Source organism: Eleginops maclovinus, chromosome 8 (genome assembly GCF_036324505.1).
Source record: "Eleginops maclovinus isolate JMC-PN-2008 ecotype Puerto Natales chromosome 8, JC_Emac_rtc_rv5, whole genome shotgun sequence".
NCBI classification, from domain to species: domain Eukaryota; kingdom Metazoa; phylum Chordata; class Actinopteri; order Perciformes; family Eleginopidae; genus Eleginops; species Eleginops maclovinus.
In genome coordinates, this window is record NC_086356.1 from 11,638,947 (window position 1) to 11,660,699 (window position 21,753).

A 21,753-nucleotide genomic window follows, 5' to 3' on the forward strand; every position below is an offset into this window, starting at 1 on the left:
CTATATTATACGAGTAATATTGTTAAGTGTTAACTACATTTCTTTCTGAATCCAATAGTGAAGCCATCTTCTTTCATACACACTCAGTTAAAATAGCCATCGGCTCCGAGTGAAGAGCAGTAATGTGATGCAGTGCAGTGTAATTTAATGTAATGTCTAAAGGTCAAGTGACAGGGGCCATCGGTGTGGCTGATTAGATGCGGAGGTGTGTCAGTGGGTGGCCCGTTGACCCTTGCTAAACATAGCCGGGAGTCTTCACTTCAAGCGGGGGCAAAAGTGCTATTGCCATCTGTGACAAAACTGGAAATGATGCTTCAAAAATTCTGGTGCAGAGATTGCCTTAAACGTATTCCAGACATTATAATCTCAGGCTATGTAGATATCATATCCTGATGAACTTGGGGTGCTCCTCTGTAAAGCACAGCTTTGATAATTAAAGGGTGCTGACTAAGTATGAGGCTGCCCTGGTTATTTATGTCACACTGAATTATGCATGGCCGAAGTTTGTCCAAATGCCCTTTTGCTCCCATAGTATTTATCACTTCACAAAACCGGATTTCCATAAGCTTTTTGCTTCTGCCTGTGAACTTACTTCCTGAAAATAGGCTAAAAAAATTGATCAACTGCTCAACATTATTTTGTTAAACTTATACACTTTGCACATGGGACAACATAGAAAGCTGATTATGATTTAAGTTTCATGTTATCAACATTATTTGAATGGATGCAAATGGGATGCAATCATAAATACACTATTTTTTTTGTTCTTATTTTTGTGATAAAACAAACCTTAACTGAACATAGTCTCTGACCAAAACCAAAACTGAGAATGATTATAGAAACTTTTGGACCAACACTTAAAGCTTGAATCTATTATGGTCAGACATTATTTAAAAATGAAACAGACAATTATGCAAAAAAGTGAAAGGATAGAGGTTAATTTCTGCTCTTTTCCCAAGTGAAAAGGCAGCATGTTGAGATTAGCCACTGGGAGAAGAGAAGCAAGGCTGAGGTCAGAGAGGTCAAGGCTCTTACTGTACAAGCCTGTCTTTTGGGCCAAGTGCCGCATTATGCAATTGTTGCAAGAGAGCAAACATGTTTTAATATCCCCCAATGCCTCCAAGGAAAGAGCCAAGAAAACCAATCATGAATAGAGAAAAATATATCCCACACACACATCAACATAAGATGATCGGTAATGCATGTGGACACACCCTTAACTGAGTGAGAAACTGACAATTACTATAAGAAATGTTGAGAGTTATCAAAACAATGAATCTCGAGGGACATACAACTCCACTGTAAAATCATTGGATGTTGGCAATATTAAATTCAATACACAGATTACACATTACACCAGGACTCTACCTCTGTATAAAAGTAACACAAATGGTCGTAGTATGGTGATTCTTTCTTTTCAAATACAGTACTTTAAAAACAATACCATTAATATCCTAAACAGTCTGTCATTGTCCCTAAGATTATTACACAAACCATTTAATTTGATGCCTCTGCTTCCCCTTCTCTACTGTGCATAAAGCGTAGACATTTCAATACAGGGGCGATTAACTTCCGTCCCACCTGTTCTATACTGCACGGCATTTGAAAAGTCTCCAAATACCAGTCATCCCTTATCTGTCTGTCCTTGCTGACAGATAACCCCATTCAACTGAACTCAATAGTATTATCCCCGGGGATTATGGCTATGCCTCACAGGGTTGTGCCTGGCGTTGGCTTTTGTTACATGGACAACCAAACAAATGAGGCCTGTCAATTTCATTATTCATTGAGATTCCCAAGGCTTTGGGAATGAATTTGGGCAGCATGGACGGTGTAAATCCATGTGCAGGAAAACCTTAGCGGCATGCTGGAAATCTTGTTCTGTGATGAGCACTCAGGGACCAGTTATCAGCATCAGCTTTTATTACACATACCGCTCCCTCCCACCTTACAGTGCACATCAGCAGGATGCTTCCTCCACTGCTCACCTACAATTGTAGCTCTTGTTGTTAGAAGGGCAAATTTTACATATCAGGTACGTTGAGTCATACATGGATGGATATAGATATGTCGTCTTCTGAGCTATCTGAGTGGGCGCTTACAAGCCTCTGCAACTGTTTTGTGTCCTACTTTTTCAAACAAGCAGTTATTAAAATATTATAAAATAAAATAAGTTATCTTGCCCTGAATAATTGAAATGGATCCAATTGGATTTTAGCTGAACATGTTTCTCAACAGCTGTTGTTGCGTATGGATCGCAACTTTGCTTCTCTGAACAATCCTCATTCTCAATGGCCTGAGGCACAATCTTTCATTAGTTTCACTCTGATAAAACACTGACAGTAACTTCCATAACGTATAAAAAAAAGAATCATAATTTTGTGTAATAGCGTTTTATTATCTACTGGAATTGCTGAAGTTTGTTCAAGGTGGTACTTGCTTTATAAGGCCCAGTTTGGATTCAACACACAAAGTTGGTATCGTTTTGTGCATATATTTAAAAATCTCAACTCTACTGAATTTCTCTTTTTTTTTAACTCAGGAGTTACCTCTTAAAGCACTTGGTGGTAAAGTATTTTCTTTAGCAGAGATTTTTTTAACAGTTAACAGTTTGCCAAATGCTTTGTGAATGGTTTAGATGCTCTGGAGTTGCCAGGATTTAAGCAAGTTGAATGGTAGACATGTAATATTGTCTAAGAAACCAGAGTCAACATCACCGGGGCAGAGACCAAACAAAAGGACTGTGTGTTTTTGCTCTCTATCAACTGTAAAAGCATGCATCATTTGTTTTTGGCGTTTGAGCACCATGTCACTGCTTATATATTGGATAATCATGGCTTATTTAATTTGTAGTATTTTCTTCTAGACTTTGCATGTTTGTGTGGATTTAGAACATGTGCATACTAATGGTCACAAATGAGAAATTGAGCTGGAAATAATAAATGCTTGATTCAGAGAAAATCTCAAAGCACAAGCACTCAACGGTGTGCATGCAGTTGAACTACTTCAGATGTGATTGGGCTAGCACTTCACACCAGCACTCTGCCAACACAATGCCCACGGTTTCTTGGCTGTGGCCATTGATCTGATCCTCACAGTAATAACAAGCAATCCATCCAATTCCCATCTAGCATGACTCTCATCAGTCCTGTCTAACACAAACTGTAAGGCAAGGTGAGCAGCACATTTAGATGCTACAATTTTGACAATATTAATGTATTATTGTACTTGCATAATAGTGTTATCACAAGTCAGAAGAGGCAGCAAAATGTGGGTTTGTATAATCCTGTGATTGAATACACTGAGCAACAGTTCTCTGCCTGCAACATGTGCATTAACTTTTGAGTTTCAAATATACAATATTTCTCAACAAATCAACTTTAATTCTTGTTTTTAATCAATCACTGTGTAAAAGTAAGTTGTTCAAAGCTTTAAGAGATCGCTGTTCTTTTCCCCCTGAAAAGCCGTTGTTGAGTTGAAAAACTGATCTAACAAATGGACAAATTCATATTTTCAGTATTGTAATTGTTCTCTTAAATGCTTCAGGGTTGCTTTAGAAAAAGTGCTAAATCTAGGGTTATATGTTTTTTAGTGACTGCAAAAAGCCTGACCAGTAAATTAATATTTCTATTATAGTTAAGAATGTCAATATCCCTAAAAGGCTTTTCTGTTGTGCCTCTCTTTCCTTTCAGTGAAATGATGTTGTCTGTAAAGACCGCTGAATGCAATTACTGGGTATTTATATTGTAAACACAGATAAAGCCTTGGGCACCAAATGTAGCTCACTCTGCTCTTACTGTAGCAATCTGCTAAAACACAGTTAGATTATAACTTTGAGGTAGTAGACATTGCTTAAATAAATATTGCTTAAAAATAGCCAAAAGAGAGACAGTCGACAAAGATCCCTTGCTAGTACAGGGGATTTTTAGATTCCCTCTGCACCCCTTGTGGAGGCACTCCACATAATCTGAACAAATAGCACTTTTGTTTTGTTATCCTCCTGACTCCATCAAGTACAGTGTATCTACATGTTCTTTCTTCCTTTTTCCCAAGTTACGACTAAGGCACAGCAGAGAAAACCATTTTGTAAATAATAACTTTTCTTTAGTAAATTCTCTCAACAACAACTCAACCACACCAATGCTTCTGCCACTCACTGCTATATACTATCTCAGTGGCCTTGGAATGAAAAAGGTCGTGGCAGGGATGAATCATCCAGTTACCTACCATGGCTCTATGTGGTATCGCAGTCATAACTATGGCAAAAGCCTTCAACACATTATTGTGACTCCTCTAGATGTACAATGTTAATGATGTAGTAAATAAATAATAATAACAAAAGATTGTTTCATCATCAACACAACCCCTGTCATTACAAAGCGTATTGAGTGTTTACTGAGCTCTAATTGAACTCAGGACTGGAGAGTAATAATCCAGTGTCAAGCTTCAGATCGCTAATGTGACATCATTGATGAGAAATGGCTGCCAGCTTGGCACGCTCAAGCTAGCTCAGGGTAATGTTTTGATTAATACTTTCATGCTTCCCCATGATAAATAGATGAGAGTTAATTACAAAGACTTCCTAATCTTCCTTTTGCCTTATCTGCGGACAGTATTTAAGTTGTGTCTCTTTAATGAGGGCAATTTAATAAGATGAAAACAATGATTTAAAGATGCACATGTGAAGCATATGTACCAGTGTGCACACAAATCACTGCATGATCGATGTATCGAGCATGTGAGCTGTATGTTAGAATGATTTTTCCAAGATGAACTTGGGCAAAAAAAAACAATAAATGTGACATTTTTTAAGCAGTCCATCATGCAATTTTACTCTACCCACAGTATGAACTGGTCATTGCCAGTTTCATCAGTCATGGTCTTTGAAAACTCTAATGGGCTGTGCTTTCACGAAATTTCAAAGCAACACATGAGCAAACCCCTCTATGCACAGCACAGCAGCTGACGAGAGGAGTTGGAGTAAAGAGGACAAAAATACAAAATGGGTGAATAGAAGGAGTCCAGGTGTAGTGACTCATTGATAAATGAAGCCCGAGTAATCCAATCCTACGTGAGGCCTTTGTCAGAAATGGAGAAAAACAATACATGCCAGTAGAAATGGGTTTGTAAGCACCAAGGCCAAGCCAGATCGATATTTGTGGGTCGATATCATGCCAACTCTTGAGCCATCTTTATGAGGCTGTTTTGAAATGTGGATTGGGCAGCTCTCCTAAATCTAAAGGCCAATATATCCCTCAATATTCCTGTGCTCCCTGTATTTCAAACACTTTAAGTTCCTTAAAGTTATTGTGCTATTTTTCAAACTGTTCACGTAGACACTGTCTTTGGAGGTATGAATACTCTAGGAAACCAAACTGAACAAGCTAAAAGAGAATAAGCAGTTAAAGGATATCAACAAACATAAAAATAGACTAATGGGCACCACAACGCTCTGCCTGGAAAGCTCAATGATTTATTTGTGTAATTAAAACTGCAACACGAGAAGGGAAACGCAAACAGTGTCATTTGTATTTAAATATGATATTAACAGATCCTGTTATGCAATAAAAGAATAAGACAATTTAAATGTTCAGGTTTGAATATAAGCCATTAAATTGCTTTAAACCACATATGTCCGTTATGTGTTTGAGTTGTTCAGGAGATAATTCGGAGCTGTAGCTGCTACTGCTATAAAGCATGCTTTTGGTCAATATGCAATTCCATGAACATTTTTGTTGCTTGCAGCATATTAAATTAACAGAATTGTTTCTGGGTGTGATGAATTACCTCAGTGTTTGATAAATTGGCACCCTATCATAATTATATTTGCATAATGTCTTTTCTCCTTCATTTCCGCTCCTACATCGGCTGGAATTGTCCCCGGTTACACTCTTGAAAGAAAAGGCAATATTAATATAGAACATGTTTTATCAGTCATTTTACTCTGCAGTCAAAACCAAGTGTTACACTGTTGATATTCATGAAAACAATATTTAAATAAAACGGCAATTAAACATATCCAAATCATTCATATTTGATGTGAAAGCCAAGAGGTATTTTTTTAAACAGAAACAGGGGAGGTTACCCCTCAACCAGTGAGGCACATATTTAAGTCCTATTATACAAACTAGGTCTATGCTAATAAAATATACAATTTCAAAAAGCCCCAACACAGATACATTGAGATACTGCAAGATTAGTATGGTGCATTGTATGGAAATTCTGCCAGCATCCAGAAATGCCTTAAAATAAGGTTTAAACTTTGTTTTTAGCTGGACTCCACTCCCTCATTTGATATAAGTCATTTAGATCTGAAATTAATTAATTGGTTATTAACCCTGGGCTGAAAAAAAGGAAATTGGTCAACTCAATTACATTTTTGGATGATGATAAACGCTTCACCATTTCACCAATCTTTACTTTACATGTGGTGTTATTAGAGAATTAAAAGTGTATTCCCCAAAGATCCCCAGCACACAGGAAAGAGAAAGGTGGCAGTGAAGGAGCTTTAGAGGAGAGCTTTCAGTCGGGAATTAACCCCACTTGTCCACCGAGTTCATTTTGTTCACCTTGGCTAAGATGTTCAAGAGCTTCATGCAGCTGAACATAGAGAGGCACAGAAGACATGCAGGAGAAGGTCAAAATCCAGGAGCAGAAGTAGATTGCTTTGACCCAAATTGCTACGCTTGGATTATGTGGAAGCCTACCCTTTGAGAAAGGTAACCACTATACAAATTGCTGCTGTCGTGCTCAGAGTTTTCAGTCAGGTATAAGGACAATACACTGACCAGAACCTCCATTTTTTTGGTTGAACACTTTCTTAAAAGCTCTAAGGGATATAACCACTTCTGAGCACTCACAGACTAATAGGCTGGTAGAGTGTTCCAATACAACACTGAACTGCTGCAGAAACAGGATATAATTGGGATGACTTCCTGCCATTTTTGCCAAATGCACACGAGGCTTTCCCCAGAGCCCAGCTGGATTTTTGCCATTTTAGCTGAACCCATTAGGTCAGAGACCCTCTGGATGAGCTTTTTCTGAAATGTGTGAGGGTGACTCATCAAAGTGTATGAGAAGGAGGATTGTTAAACCCATTTGTGACACCCTAAAGCATTTTAAAACAATCTTGGTGCTGTTCATATACAAGGAGCTAAGAAAAAAACTCTCCAATGCATTAAGATAACCTTCTGAAATGACACCTATATTCAGACATAATTAATATCTTAGAGGTTGGTTAGTTAACTTGATTTTGAGTGCTTATGGTGAAATTTTCTAGCTTGTTTTTCTATAAGATTAGACAGGACAACCATCAACCCTCCTGAGCATACCTTGTTGACAGTGTTACTGCCTTGTTTTATAAGAAAGGATCAGAAATATGTTCTACAATGCATCTTGGGAATGGTTAATGGTGTTTCAATGGAAGATATCATTTTCTATCTGCCTGTGTTTGTTGCTCAGCCGGCATAAAAGGCGTGCATGCATGTATGGATGTGTTTGTGACTATTACATTATGCATATTATCATTGTTACCCAGACCATTTCAAATGAAATATTCACAGAGCCACTTGACACGCATGGAGATTGAGGATATCTGTTTGAAGAAATCATGCCATCCCTATTTCCTCACCACCTTCAGCTAAGCACAATATTGCTTACCGGCCTATGATAGATGTTTCCAGGTGTTTCCTGCCAGGAATAGGCTGCACGTCATTGTTCCTTATTAAACATTTACAGAATAATTCACTTATAAGTCACCACCTTCCACATTGCCACACACGGATACATTTATGTGAAACATTATTGTATGGGGATCTGTTTCTTATACTTCATGACCTGCATGTATTTGTGATTGACAGTCAGGAGCCTCAGCTGGTCTGGAGCAGTTGGAGGTCAGAGCTTAGCCTGTGATGTTTAACTGCCACAGCATGGGAAGACACATCCATATTTTATTCTGGCCACTGGCAAGAGCCGAGCTATAGATAGCACTTAAGTCTTGTTCCTCAGGAAACAGCAGACGCCTTAAAATATACAAGTAGAGTCAAAAGCTAGGAGAAAGGAAAAGTGTCTCACTAAGATGGAACATTTCATGCTTTTGCAGCAGCTGGGGATGATGGGACTTGATACAGTAAATGTGCAAATCCTTTAGAGTGGGGGTTTCTGTCTCATCCTTGTGTTTTGAATTCCACAGATATCTTTTTGAGTGCTTTCAATCGTCAATACATTTGCATTTGTAGTCTCATGAACATCGCCATAGGAGACAATTGCAAAACCACGAGTCAAACTATTATTATTAATATTTTTTTTTCTAATCTCCTTCCATGAACCCTTTGAAACTATAACAGTGGCATTGCCTTAGCATGGTTCATTCGGTATCTGAACTGTTTTTTTAGATTAGAAATATGTTCCTGATTTTTTTCTTATATAAGGGTAAGCATTACATCCCATTATTTGCTTAATGTTTATCAAGTGCAAAATAAAACCATTATTTTTTTAAATATTATAAAAAATATATAAAAAAAAATGTAAATGAAAAAATATAAGATTGTTTTGTGATATGGGTTAAGGACATTTAACCAAATTAACATTTTTCAAAAAAAGACTATCATATCTAAACCTATTCTAGGCCACATGATACAAAAAAAAAAGTGTTTTCCTCTCTCTTACTGTATGTTGAGTGTATTTCCTTCTGTCGTCATGTTCTTTTCCTCTTTTTATTTTGTCTCTTTCCATCTCCTCATATTTTCATGTAAGGCTTAATTTACCTGCTGCTCTTTATCCCTTCTGGCTTTCTCATCTGCATGTTATTCCCAAAAGAATATCCTTTTGTCTTTGCTCCAACACCCCATTGTCGTTCCATCTCTTCCTCACACAGCTGGCTCTTTCTTTCCTGTCTTGTCCCTTCTCCATTCATCTCTGTATCCATTGTTTTTTCCGACCCTTCATTCTTTTTCTATGTATCTGTCTAACCTCTTACTCTCCTCTCATGTACCTGCCACCATTCCAGTAGCAGTGCTGTCAGGAAAAATCCAAAAGAGCTTTACTGCTCTGCTCCTATTGGAACAATTGCAAATATAATAAATCACAGAGGGAATCAGAGCTGGCATGTACCCCCTGTTTCCTTCCTATCGATCCCCTCTGCACTCATTTGCTTCCTTAGCCGTGAAGGGGAGCAGAGCAAACAAGAGAATAGAGATGTGACTAAAGTGTGTGCGAATGTGTATGTGCCCATATCGTGTAGGCATATGTTGGCTGAATAGAGAAATAATTGTGAAAGGAATCAATAAAAGGTAGTTAATGATTAAAAAAAAAAAAAATGTCCAGCAATTTAATTCATTCAGATCTTGTTTTTTGTTCTCCCTCTAGCAGATTTCCTCCATATTAAAACAGCAGGGGTTGGCAGGGTCCAAAGATCTTCAGAAGTGTTTCCGGCATTTCCCTCGTGGCTACATCTGTTACTGTGTATATGAATGTCGGGCGGGATGGCTTCGAAAAGTTCCATAACTGACTCTCAATTGTTAAAACATGTCAAAAATTGACACTAAATTAGCAATACCTGCTTAATAGTTTTAGCACATTTGTTACCAACTTCTGTGATTTTATTAGTTTAGTTTTTTATATTTGTCTTTTAGTAGGTGTTTTTTTGACGTTTGAAATTGAATGTGGCTTGATGTGGGCTGAATCCTACACAGTCTAATACGACATTATGCGTGGAATAAGAGTACTCTAATCAATCTTCCTAGCTGCACTGCAAGCCAAATCACCACCTACCCCCGGGCTTTGTTGAAGAGCCTGAAAACGTTGCATCGTATCTCACTGACTTTCTGCAGAGGGAGGGGGGTATATCTTCTTGAGTCTGAGAGGAATAAGGGTCAAACACTATTTATGGACAGAGAGTCATGGTCAAAGGTTTCAGTTTCTGACAGAAAAAAATTCCCATAGGCTGTATCAGCGATTCGGTGAAAGCCGGCCTAGTCTTGTTCATTTGGCTTTTTTGGAGTAGCTGGTCCTTCAGTTTATTTTTTTGCTGAGAGAACAACCGCTGCCCTTCCTTGTGCTGAATAGGATTTTCTGTGAAGGTGAGGGGCATCAGATAAAGGCGTCTTTGTATCAGGTTTTCTTCATAATACCAATACAAATATATATATAGAAAATTCTGCATCTGCATACGAGTGCTTCATCAGTGAATCTTTCAATAACATTTTATTGCAATTACGGTGTATTATAGGATGCACCTTGATCTGTATTGTTATTGGATTGGTAGCACCAACTATAATAGTAGAAGTAATTGTTTGGATAATTGGTAGTAGCCAATAGTATACTGTATTCTCAATTGATGACGACTTTGAAAATAAATTGCAATCAAACACAATTGGTGGTAAAATAAACAGCTGTCATCTTATGCCACTTTTATTCATATTTTAATATTGTAATGTATCTGGGATCAAGTTTTTATAGACAGTAGTCCAAATAAATAGAAACAATGAATCATATACCACACAGTACAATATTAGATTTCTCTCACTCTCAGCATAAATGATTCAAAAAGATGCAATGCATTGATATCTGGACTTATAGAAATAGTTGATTTACTTTGTTGTCTGCTTCCTTGTTCTTTTCAAAGTTTCAAGGTTTCAAGGTTTCAAGGCTTTATTGGTCATATGCACAGCATATACAACGTATATGTTGGCAATGAAAATCTTATGTCGCGTGCTCCTCCAACAACTCAACATACATGGTGCAAATAAGATAAATAAAATAGTGCAAAAAGAGAGAAGAATATTTACAATAACAACAATAAAGATTTGAGGATGTGAAATATATACATATGTGGAATACATTGAAAGTATTTAAACACTTTACACTGTTGAATGAGGAGGTATGGGCAGAGTGGACAATGTCAATTAGGAATGGTCTTTTCAAATAAGCCTGTGAAAGAAAATAGCGATTAACCTTACAAAATTAGACGTTGTCTCATTGTTTACCACGCCTGCACGTAATTATATTGTTTATTGCATGTTGCCTATCTAGTGATGCTCTCGTTACATTTGTGGACCATAACTACAAAACTGACTACATGTCTGGAGTGAATGTCCCAGTGGTGGCCAGGGTATGAAGGTTTGTAAATTGGAGAAAGAAGGGAAAGCAGGTGTGTTGGATTATGTTTGGAGTGGACAGTAGAACAACATCCTCATTGTTATGTGTTATATGTCCATTAAAATGTACATCATCATATTTGATGTAATAGTTTCCCTGTGGATGTTATTATCAAGCTACTTGATTTTGTTTTTCTACTTCTTTTCATTCAGTTTGACAGGCATTCTATTACTTGGGTATTGTCTATAAATAGAACAAAAATAGGGATTGGATTCCACAGCAGCGTTTCACACACAGCTGTGAAAGCAATGCACTCTAAAGACAGGATTTAGGAAAATAAAAGCTGGACTAGAGTTAAGACGTGTGTAAACATTTACATACACAACAACAAACACATGCATAAACCTACACACAGTCACAAAAACCTGCATAAACAAGAATAAGTTTGCAGTCCAAAAAAAAAAGAAAATGTACTTGGCACCGTGAGACAACCAGGAATAAGTTGACTGAGGCAGCTTTATGTTTACATCTACTGCTTATGAGACACTGTTAACACATGATAAGGGAGTAACTGCAGATAAGGCAGATGAAAAGGAGAAAATAGAGGCACCAGAGCTTTAGCTGTCATTGAACTCAACATGAGAAGCCAGTGTGGACTTTGGGTCTGGGGAAAAACAAATATCAGAATAAAGTGTCTGGGTAGCTGCTTCTGAAAGATGTAAGCAATTAGGAAAATAAAAATAAAAAATCCCAAAGGAAAAACAAGTACAGCAGAAAATGAACATGTGTGTCTTGTATTGATGGTTGGGCAGGCTTGCACGTCTTGCAATGCTTTAGTCTAACTAAAGAGTGTTGGTAAAGAGGAGAGGTGTGTTAGTGAAAAGATGGAGTGCTATCTTGTTGGAAATTAGCAAAATTATTTGTTTCACATTTAAATGCTTGCCAAAAGAGGGGGTCGGGGGCAGTTTTTGCACTCTATGGAGCACTTTCCTTGCTGTTTTAGGTTTGGAAGTTTTAAGGTGTATGTGTTTGTATGGAAAGAAGCATGAACTCAACCATAAAAGGTCATGAGAGCCATTATAAACAAATTATTCAAATCTGTCCCAACGAGACTGTGGCTCAAGGCACCTCTGCTTGACTTATCAGCTCTCCTTTCCTCGAAAAGGAACAAAGAAAGTGTGGTGTCTTAAGAGAGATAAAGAGAGCTCCAGGAGGCCATGAAATATGTATGCAAGCAGTTAACCTCAAACATTCTGTCACACAATCTCCTCAGTCATGGCCGGACAAAGCTTAAGTGCAACCCACTCCGGCGTTTTTGTTTGTTTCGCCCAAGTACCTGTATTATCACTACTGTAAAGCGTACAGGGAACGGAGCTTCTTCAACCGTTATGTGAACCTAAGTTGTATTCACTATAACAAATGTAGCCCTTTTATAAAGACACTGCAGCTCAATTGGAGGCACGTTGTTGTTTAAAACTCCAAACAAATTGGTCAGCTTTACAGGCTGAGTGTGTGTAAGCTCATAACTTCCTTCACTGTTTTTTTTTTTTCTTTAAGTTATTTTTGGGGGGCTTTTTGCCTTTAATCGGATAGGACAGTGGAGAGTGACAGGAAAGTGGGAGAGGCAGTCGGGGTGGGATCCAGAAAGGACCACGGGTCGGGAATCGAACCCGGGTGGCCGGCATACGGTGCAGGTGCCCCAGCCAGTTTCGCCACGGCCGGGGCCATAACTTCCTTCACTGTTAAAGTTACAATGTGGGATGCATAACGGAGAAAAAGTTCTCCTCTATACAGTATAGCCTTGAAATGTGATTTATGTCTCCAAGGACTGTTTTGATGCGCATAGAGAGGAGATTGTCTTTATTGATGTTTTCTTAAATGCATACTACAAAGTCAATAGATGCACATAGATGACGCATGTATCCACACTCAGTCGAACAAAACATTGTAATTGCCAAAATATATAGGGTCTATTCTGTGATCTAATCATACTTTGGATTGTTTGCCAGTGTACCTGGGAACTAACCTATTATACGATGTATTTTTTTCACAAAGTGTGCTTTATTTGCTAGGAGATACTCTTATATATGTTTGGGTTATGTTTTTAATCCAAATAAGAAGTGACGCACTGTGTTTGCTCCACAGTGCACATTCCTACATACATTGGAGAAGTGACTCGTTAGTTGATTTTAAGAAAGTAGTGAAGAGGGGAATTCCTTTGCAAGTTGATGCCAGAAATTGTAGGGAACTCTATGTTTTAGTATCTGTATCATGTGTTCAAAAGCAGTAGTTCGGCACAAGCAGATCCCACTCACAGCCAAGGGTTGGTGTACACACACTTCAGATTGCAACAACAACATAGCCAGAAGCATCAGCTGCAGTAACTGCTTCAGCATCAAGCGTCTGAATGCAACCTGAATTATTTTTTGTTCAGTGAAAATATTTCTGTTCTAAGTTTTTTTTGTTTTATTATGGAGAAACACAACTGGCTATCAGTGTGATGGCTCTGTTCGAAGCATTCTCCCTCCCTATTAATGCATTCTTCTATCATTCATGTCCAAAAATAAATGGCATAGATTATACATTGCAGTTGTATTGCTTCTCATAGAGTCAATGTTCGCTTTGTCGATAAGGCATTGGTTGAACAGCTTGACTGTGCTTGACTCCCCTTTAGCCTTGTGATTGCCTCCGATGCATCTCGGATCAATTATTGTAGCGATAACAGCGATTCAAAATGTTATAATGGAATTTTTCCAAGATAGTACATATCCGGCCAAATAGCACTGGAAAAGTCTGTGGTCGAGAGGTAAAGCGGTTGTCCTTCAATTAGAAGGTGGGTGGTTCAATCACCAGTCCATGGCGTCAACGTGTTGGCGTGTCCTTGGGCCACGTTTATAAATGGTTTGTGTAGAATGAATGAAACCATCTTTATTAGTCACATACATGCACACAGCAGAGCACACACAGTGAAATTGGTCCTCTGCATTTAACCCATCCTAGTACTAGGAGCAGTGGGCAGCTATTGTGCAGCGACCAGGGAGCAATGGGGAGGGGGGATTGGAGGTGTCCAATGCCTTGCTCAAGGGCACCACAGCAGGGCCTAGGAGGTGAACTGAGACCTCTCCAAGTAGCAGTCCACTTTCCATATTTCAAGTCTGTTCGGGGACTTGAACCGGCGACCCTACAATTCCCAGTCCAGTCCCTGCTGACTGAGCCACTGCTGGACTGACTGAGCCACTGCTGGACCGTGTAACCTTGTTTGTCATCCTCTGCCTATGTATGAATGTGTTTGAGTGGGTGAATGCTTACGTGTATGAATAAAAGGGCTTTGAGGGTTAGCGAAGACTCAAAAAGTGCTATATTAATCTATTAACTATTTAATGCCTTTAAAAAAGTCAAAACATTGTTCGACCTTCCAACTCCATTTGCAGTTGTGTGTGAACAGATGTTTACATAGAACATCTCTGGCAGACTGCAACCAACTTACAAAAGTTATATTCTGAAACTATATAAAACTATTAACAAAATATTTTAGGGACAATAGGATGTGTCCTTGTTTAGGAGTTTTGTTCAAGGACCAAACAACTTTAAGGTATTGTGATGACTTTGAAATGTTTCATATGCAAAAATATCTTTGACTGGAGGGCAAAAACCAAAATCTGTCCCTCAAAGGAGGTCATGGTCACTTTGCATCATCTCTTGCACCTGCTCACTGGGGCCCATTTTTGGAGACCTGCCAACAGTGATTCCCATGATCAAAGAAACATTTACTTTTGTAGAGTGAGCTCACCCCAAAAGCATATGAAGCAATATTAATTAGTACATGGATTTGTTCAGAAGCACACTGCAAAGCCTATAGTTATATTTCTTGATTTAAGCTTTCCATTTATACCATCACAAACAATGTTAATAATCCTGCATCTTCACTTTCAGTCTTGTCCTCCTCACCTCAGTGTTCTGCTCTTGCACGCTCATTGGCATGCACACTGAGCATCCTCTGGGAGCAACACATCACCATTATTCATGGGAAGAGTACACCTTAGAGCCAGACTGACAGATCAAAAGATGTTGATGATACGTGGGCATAGTGGTGGTTGGTGTGATAAATGGCCCCATCTTTTGGAGATGGCTATACTTAAACTAAGTTTGGGGACAGAGCTGTTTTCACAGTATTGTTTTCAGGGCTGTTTGTTTTGGGTCACAGTTAAAATTACAGCCAACATACAGTATATTTATGTCACTATGAATAAACAAGCCATGTAAGAGAGGGCTGTTCTATTGGCCTTCATGTAGTTGAATATCATGGTTGCTTTTAAATATGTACATATTTGTGTAGGTCGGACACAACGATGGAGGATAGTCTCTACTCATAATTAGTGTTGGCACAAATTAGTATCCAGAACATATACAGACAGGTCATAGTAATGTTGTGTCCCTTCCTTTTCCAATGTTCAGTTGTAGGAAAACAACTCTTGTTTTTAAGTATTTAGTTTTAAAGACTGGGACATCAGAGGAAGTGTTGGTAGGATCCCTGTAGAGATGAGACAATATTGAATTGAGGAAATCAATTAAAGGCCAGGGAAAACAAATAGAACGGAAGAAAAATCACTTTTGTATAGTTTATGAACGGGACAGCCTAGTGTGCCTGATGCATAGAATACTGTCATCTCTTATTCTCCAAAGTGTAACAGTTTTTAGTTGTTTGTCTTTATGCATCATTGTGTTTTTTATTAGGCTTAATATTGTGTCTCTGTCACTATTGTAAAATGACATTCACTTTAAAGCCTCATGACAGCCCGGCCATTTTGATTATTTGTTTCTCTCTTTCGTAGCCATTGACCCAAACACGGAGTCAGTAGAGGATTTGATGCAGAGGTTCCAGGACAGTTTCCGTGTCCCAAACACTCCAACGGACATGTCTCACTACCAGCATGTCATGCACAGCTCGTCAACGGGCCGCCGGAGGGTCCCCAGCCACACCAGAGGTAGGACAAAAAGTCATTCAGAAACAACAGTATTGTTCTCAGAATATTAAAGACCCTGCAAACAAGTGTATGTACAATATTTGCCCCCATGTCTCCTCAATTGTACTATGCAAACTGGACAATGGTTGTCTGCTGCCTCTCTGTTACTCTTTTTATGGTTTTGGGCATATTATGGGACTTTTTTCTCTCTCTACCTTATGGAAAGTGCATTATCTTTCCACCCACTGTCAAACATATATCAGTCTAAAACCATTATTTGTATTTGGCAGCCTATTAGGCTGTCACAGCTTGTCGCCCAAAAAATCCTTTTGTGAGTTGATTTATTTAAAAATATCAAATGAAAACATTTTTGTTCACAACTGCCAAATGTTATCCAACGAAAAGTGTGGTAGAATGTTAATTAGACTGTCAAGGTGGCAATTGCCTCGACTTTTATTGTAATGTATTAATTTCAGTAGGACAGATGATACACATCTTTAGGCATTTTAGATCTGCCATTTTGCTTGATATGCGTTTTCTAATGAGTGAAGAAATGTATGCAAATTATGTCACGGTTCATTTCACACTTAATTTCCTTCAAGGAAGTGTGAATCAATATTTTGTTTACAATTTCTTAACTGTGTTTATATGCATTTTTAGATTCAAGTATTTTTATTTACATCATGAAACTGATTTAGACACCAGATAGGGGTATGGCATGAGGACAAGCGTAAAAATGTACTTAAGGCTGAGTCATATTCCTATATTGTGAGTTAACATGTATCTTACGGTCTGTAAAGGTTTGTTTTGGTTTGCTCAAAAAAGGAATGTTATGCATTACTTAAATATAAAACATCTTCAAGAGAAGATTGAGATTTGGTGTGTCCCTTCTTTACCTTAACTTATTTTATTTCACTTTACTTGAGCTTACTCTCTTGGCATGCGTTTTCTAATGAGTGTTTCATTAAAGATTCATGTGGAGCGCAGATTATCAAATGCGTGCATTTTTTAAGATATGCCACATTGGCAACACCAGCCTCTGCCAGAGCATTAAATCCAGCTAATTACCAGAAACGACTAATAATTTGAATCGTACAATCACTCTATCATTGGTCAACTCATTATGATCGGTAAGACATTAACACTGGAAATGAGAGATTAACCATAATGAGTGAGCCTACGCTTGCCAGTATAATTTACTACCCTCTTGATCACTGTCATCTACGTTAGATGCAAAATACAACACTGAGGAACTTTGCATATTATCCACACTTACTTATGTGGGGAATATTAATCTTTCCAAACAGATAGCCAGTGGCTGAGATAGTTTATTTTATTTTAGTTATAAAGAACACTTCAGTTTAGTTTGTGTTTATCTTATTTGCTTTAAAATGTGCAACTATTATAAGTTTTCTTGGATCGACCTTCTGAACAGAGGATGCACATTATATTAAAATGATACATTGTAGAAACTCAGAGAAGGACACTGCTGATACATTTCTTCTCTGAGGTCCATAGAAAAATTGTTATAAAGGTCTATAGTAAGGGGGAAGTATGCGTCATCAGGTGCAAAAGTGTAGGCCAATACTAACAAAATGATAATGGAGAAACAAATAAACTGAGGAGAAAACTCTATTAGGTAAAGGAGAATGTCACGTGGTCAGACCGAGAAAGTTAGTTTTTGAGAAATAATATGAATGCATTCCTTGAAAGCCCCTAGGCAAGGGCCAAAAACCTACTGTTGATGGGCAGATGCATTTATTTTATATACTTTTCAACTAAGTCGACCTCGTTGCTGTACAATAGCTGTTCCTCTCAGCCTATATGTCCTCTTAGCCGCTGTGCGCTGAGCTTTGGGTATATGAGCTAAGGCGCCATATTATAGCTTTGACCCAACAACACTTTATATTATAGTTATCCATGCCATTCAGATCTAACAGATCGACCCAGACAGGTAGAGAGGCAGACACGACTGTGTGGTTTATGAGAAGTGACAGGAGGTCCTTAGGCCGAGCTACTGGAATTAGTGTCAGCAGTGTCAGACATGACGTGAAACACAGGGGGTCGCTATGAAGACAGGAAGGTCTCATCCATTTTCAAAATGCATAAATCAAAAATACATTATTTTAAACATTTGTAAGAGATCTCTTACCTGAAAGAACATGTGATGTATTTTCGGCTATACCTTGCTTAAAGGAAGTTAAGCACGGTAAGGTTCACACAATTCAGTTATGACAGAACAACCATGGGCCTTAGTTTAAAAAAAAAAACATCTTGAGACTGAGAGGTCCTATTTTAAATCTATAGGCTAGGATAATTATACCTCTAAGATACATTTGGGAAATGGACCGATAGCCCTCTGTTGAAAGAGATCACTTGTGTGTCCCAGAAATTCACTATTAGGAACACAGACAGTGTGCTGGCAGTGTGCACAAACGGAAAGCTATGGTCCAGGACATCTGACTGGGAAGAATAGCAGAAGGCTCTGTAGGATAAATGTGTGGGTTGCCTAAATTGAGCAACACAGTCTTTTTTTAGAAAATGCCATTATTAACAGATTTTTCCTTCAGGCATGAGAGATGGGGAAGAAAGCAGGCCCCTAATGGCCAATTATTGGGCTTGAGGGTTGTCTGGGTTGGAGATTTACCCCAAACTGTGTGGGAGTAGGAACAAGAGCAAATAAGAGAAAGACATCGCACTATTGTCTGGTTGTCAAGCAAAATTGCTCATAGTTTGCTCAACAAAACACCTTATTTAAAGTGATTCATTTTTACATTAAAGGGAACATGCGTGGAAATCTTATCAGCTGGAAAACTACAGTAGCTTTTGTGTTTGCTCAGCTAAGCCCTGCAGCTGTTCATTTCTTCTCCTTGTGTCCACTAGCCTGCATATTGAAATTTTGCTTTGTGGTGACATTCCATACTTCCCTGTCAGCATTGCCCTAGTTTCTTGTAAGCTACTGTACATATTATACCTGCTCTCTCAGAAAAAATGTTGACTCGTGCACATTATTATCTAGTTTCAGTCACTGTATTCCCATCTTGGTAGCCTGATCAGGACATTTTTTTTGGAGCATTTTTCATATAGCATGTTGAAAACGATAGTTATTCAACATTTATGTCAACATACACTATTTATTAGATACTACAGCATTGTGTACATTGAAATGATCAATTATCTATGATTGAAAGATGCCTCTAAACGGCTCTAAACATGGCGATGCGGAGCCAGCGGCTAGCATTTAACGGGTAGACAGCAGGGACAGTGCAAACAACAGAAATACTGCTGACTTGGCAAGCAGTGTTGACCTGAAGGTGAACCTTCAATCACATATTTCATCCCATGACACCTGACAAGCTGGTAGTTAGCCCTTTTACATTTTCAAGACAGATAGGATAGCTATGATAATCAAAAAAGCAAATTCCAAGCTAAGGACAATACGAATCAAATTGCATTCAAACATTTTCCAACCAGATTTCCATCATCCATGCAAATATGTTATGTGTTTGTGTTTTTACAAAGCTAGGTAAAATGTGTTATCTAGAAACAGAACATTCTACTGCACTGCTGCATTGTCTTCTACTTTTAACTTTGTTTCTTAAGGATTGTTTGCAATTGCTTTCAGGCTCATTATTACCATCTTCTTGAGATTTGATTTTCAGCATGGGACATTCAAGAAAGGCTACTTTCTCCCTTTTCAAGATGCATACCAGTGGCTAAAGACAATATATAAAATCTCAGTGTGTCTGGATATATGGAAAATGAAATGATTCGAGCAACCACTCTATTTTCCCTGTTCCACTGTATCCTATCAATGATCCCTTTCTTGCCTGAGAAAAGTTGTTGCATCCTGTGCATGAGTCAGCAATTTGATAATACCATGTGAAGTTTGTAGAGAGGTTTGCTTTCATCTTGTTCTATTTGTAGTATTCCCATTCAGTGGGATGCACACAAAGCCCTTACTTTATACACAACCCCCTGGATATGTATTTTTCTTGGTCTGTGGTGACTGCTTAATGATCTTGGATTGGCCTGTGAACTTTTGGTGGTTGCTTCTGTAATGCCTCTTGAAATTAGGTGAAAATAAAAATATTGATGTGTGGTTTCCTGTTCAGTGCTTTGCTTTGACTCGGCACTTGAGCCTTATTGCCTCCATTGACTTCTACATGGCATTACATTTGATGGGAATGGCAGTTAATGTTGGTTGTCAGTAGATGGATGTCCACATTTTGTTTCTCCAGACCTATACTTAGCATTAAAAATAGTGAGTGCTTTGCTGTTGAGTTGATCTCCCCCGCACATCATGCCTGGTGCTGAGTGTCCGCCATGTGTTGCCTGAAGTGGACAGAGTTGTTCCCTCTCAATGTACTGTACAAGGTAGAGTGTTATGGGTGTTAAAATGCCATTTGGTTGTGTCATCCTGTCAAGGCACAGTCGAGCCAAGAGTTTGCAAGAAATTTGACAGTTCAAAAATATTAGATGTAATATTTGTGTATTACCAGTATTGTTTTGTTTTTCTTGTGAAGCATAAAGAGATCACCACGTTTTGTGCAAACCTGTGTTCCGTAATGATATGCTTCATATTAAGACACTAATGTATTAGTTTTGTATTTTGAATGACCATTTTTAGCATACAAACTGTAGTGCCCTGAAACATAGATGCGTTTTATAATATTTTTTGGAAATTGTTAGTATAGCCCTATGCAAAGGTGAGGCCAGTGTTTGTAAAGCTATGTTTGCATAATGTAATTGTCATTGTTCTAGTGTAACCACTTCTTCAAAAGAAACCAAAAAACACAACCCATCCTGGTGGTGTCAGAATGATAAACTTAAAAAAAACTACCACGTTATTTGCATGTGCATGCCGTCCCCTGCTAGAGTGGTACTGTATTTTAATATGCTGGCTAGAAGCTGTGAAAGTTTTTTGATGTGTCAAAACTAATAATGTGGCTCATTACAGTGAGGATAACCTTATGGTTGTTATCTAGCCTTTCTCCTGTTTAATTGATGCTTTGAAGTAGCACATGAAAGTGTGTGTGTGTGTGTGTGTGTGTGTGTGTCTGTGTGTGTGTGTGTGTGTATATTCTCCGCTCAGCTCCACTTTTAGAAGTCCTCAATCTTCACTGCAGACAAAACACAGTGATTACAGCTGTGGGTCTGCACCCCAAGGCGTCTCTACCACAGGCCATAGCTGATCTACTGCCAAGTCAGAAAACAGTGTGTGACAATATGTTGGTGTATGTGTTCTGTGTGTGAAAGATCTACAGGGACAGAAACAAGATACATCAAATGTACAAATTTGTCCGACTGACTAAACATGTTTTCACTAATAAATCCCCTTTTGTATTATTTATTATTATCTATCAGGAACCATTTAATAGAACAAATATTTCATTATGCAAAAGCCTAGTTACATTTATCACAACTGAATTTTTTCCTCCCCTGCTTCCATAGCTTTTTTGTTTTATTTCAAATGAAAACACTGATTCTGTACTTCGTCTGAGTCAAACCAGTTGTTTTAAACCAAATACAGATGAAGGTCTAATTTGAAGCAAATATAAAGTCACAGTATCATGTATTAGCTCTGAGGCTGTCAATAATGTGTCACAAACTGCACAGTTAATTGGAGAACTTACTCCAGTGACCAGTCAACTCATTACATACATGATAAAATTCATTCTTTAAATAAGTT

The 21,753-nt window shown here is 38.2% G+C and overlaps 1 protein-coding gene across 1 annotated transcript in view; it reads left to right on the forward strand.

The window, feature by feature from the left end:
• LOC134868515 (astrotactin-2-like) overlaps positions 1–21,753 on the forward strand; it is a 233,974-nt gene that overhangs the window by 63,394 nt on the left and 148,827 nt on the right. Inside the window, exon 4 of the mRNA XM_063889717.1 lies at positions 15,930–16,082. Within this exon, the coding sequence (XP_063745787.1) occupies positions 15,930–16,082 (153 nt within the window). The remainder of the gene's footprint in view (positions 1–15,929; positions 16,083–21,753) is intronic.